This window comes from Bos grunniens, chromosome 29 (assembly GCF_055505025.1).
Source record: "Bos grunniens cultivar Pamir isolate PY7600 chromosome 29, Bosgru_T2T1.0, whole genome shotgun sequence".
Classification (NCBI taxonomy): domain Eukaryota; kingdom Metazoa; phylum Chordata; class Mammalia; order Artiodactyla; family Bovidae; genus Bos; species Bos grunniens.
In genome coordinates, this window is record NC_141193.1 from 24,226,339 (window position 1) to 24,228,077 (window position 1,739).

Sequence of the window (1,739 nt, forward strand, 5' to 3'; positions counted from 1 at the left end):
TGAACGGAGGAGTCCATGGGGTCGCTAAGAGTCGGACACGACTGAGCGACTTCACTTTTCACTTTAATGCATTGCAGAAGGAAATGGCAACCCACTCCAGTGTTCTTGCTTGGAGAATCCCAGGGACAGCGGAGCCTGGTGGGCTGCCGTCTGTGGGGTCGCACAGAGTCGTACACGACTGAAGTGACTTAGCAGCAGCAGCAGCAGCAATCTCCAGTAGCATGCTGGACACCTGCCAACCTGGGGAGTTCATCTTTCACTGTCCTATCTCACAAAAAGTTTAGCAGGAAATAAAGTAGAAAAGGTAGGAAAAGTGCAATGGCAAAGGCAATCTTCCTTCCTTTTAGTGGGAAGAGATTCTCCACAGAAGGAAAGCAAAATAACAAGACTATACTATTTCAAAGGTTTCTCTGGTGCTCAGTGGTAAGTAATCTGCTTGCGAATACAGGGGAAGTGGGTTCAATTCCTAGGTTGAGAAGATCCTCTGGAGAAGGAACTGGCAACCCACCCCAGTTTTCTTGCCTGGAGAATCCCATGGACAGAGGAGCCAGGTGGGTTACAGTCCATGGGGTCAAAGAGTCAGGCATGACTTAGTGACTGAATAACAACAACATGCTATTCTGAAGCTATGAGGAGGGGCTTAGGTAGTACAAGAAAATAAAACAGACAAAATGATGACATATTTTGACATACCCATCCACAGCATTCAGCATGAGCTGAAAAGACACATGTAAGAATTCCAGAGAAAAATTTCGCATATTGAGGCAGAAAGAATTCCACATCATCAACCCTTCCAGCCATTCTTTTTAAATCACAAGAACATGGTTTGTCCTGTGCAATACTTTTTTCAGAGCTGTTTTTACTTCTTTATTCCTCAAGGTGTAGATTAAAGGGTTCAGCATTGGTCCCACCAGATTCATCAGAATTTGCACCACGGTTCCTAGCATGGGGTTAGGTGTGGGCTGCAGGTAGTCAGTAATGATGGGTCCATAGGCACAGAGGATGGCGATGAGGTGGGCACTGCAGGTGGAGAAGGCCCGGCGACGGCCCTCAGCTGATGGAATCCGCAAGATGGAGATGATGATCCGAGTATAAGACACAAGGATTAGGAGAAAGCAGACTAGAGATACTAGGCCAACGTTAGTGAAACTCACCCTCTGGGCCAAGGATGTATCAGCACAGGCCAAGGGTAAGAGTGCTGGAATATCACAAAAGAAGTGAGCCACTTCATTGGGACCACAGTATGGCAGGGTGAAGGTAAGCAAAGTCAGGACGCTGGAATGGACACATCCTAGCAGCCACGTCCCCACAGCCAAGGCCACGCAGACTCTAGGGCTCATGATGACTGAGTACCGCAGAGGGTGACAGATGGCAGTGAAGCGGTCATAAGCCATCACGGTGTACAAGAAACACTCGATGCTGCCGAGGAAATGGAAGAAGAAGAGCTGGGAGACACAGTCCTTGTAGGAAATGCGTGGGCTCAGGCCCATGAGGTAGAGCAGCATTTTAGGACAGGTCACAGAGGAGAAACTCATATCAAACACAGACAAATTCCCCAGGAAAAAATACATGGGTGTGTGAAGGCTACTGGAAGAAAGAACAGTTACAAGGATCGACATGTTTCCCAGCAGGGTGCAGGCATAGAAGGGCAAGAACAGGACAAAGAGTAGAGTCTCCAGCCCCTCCGTGTGCGGGATTCCCAACAGGATGAACTCAGTCACCTCAGAGCAGTTCTTCAT

The 1,739-nt window shown here is 48.2% G+C and overlaps 1 protein-coding gene across 1 annotated transcript; it reads right to left on the bottom strand.

Annotated features, from left to right (window-relative positions):
* Positions 1–806: 806 nt before the first annotated feature.
* LOC147342362 (olfactory receptor 10D3) lies at positions 807–1,739 on the bottom strand. The gene has a single exon (XM_086384129.1). The coding sequence runs from the start codon at positions 1,737–1,739 to the stop codon at positions 807–809; it is 933 nt and encodes a 310-aa protein (XP_086240255.1).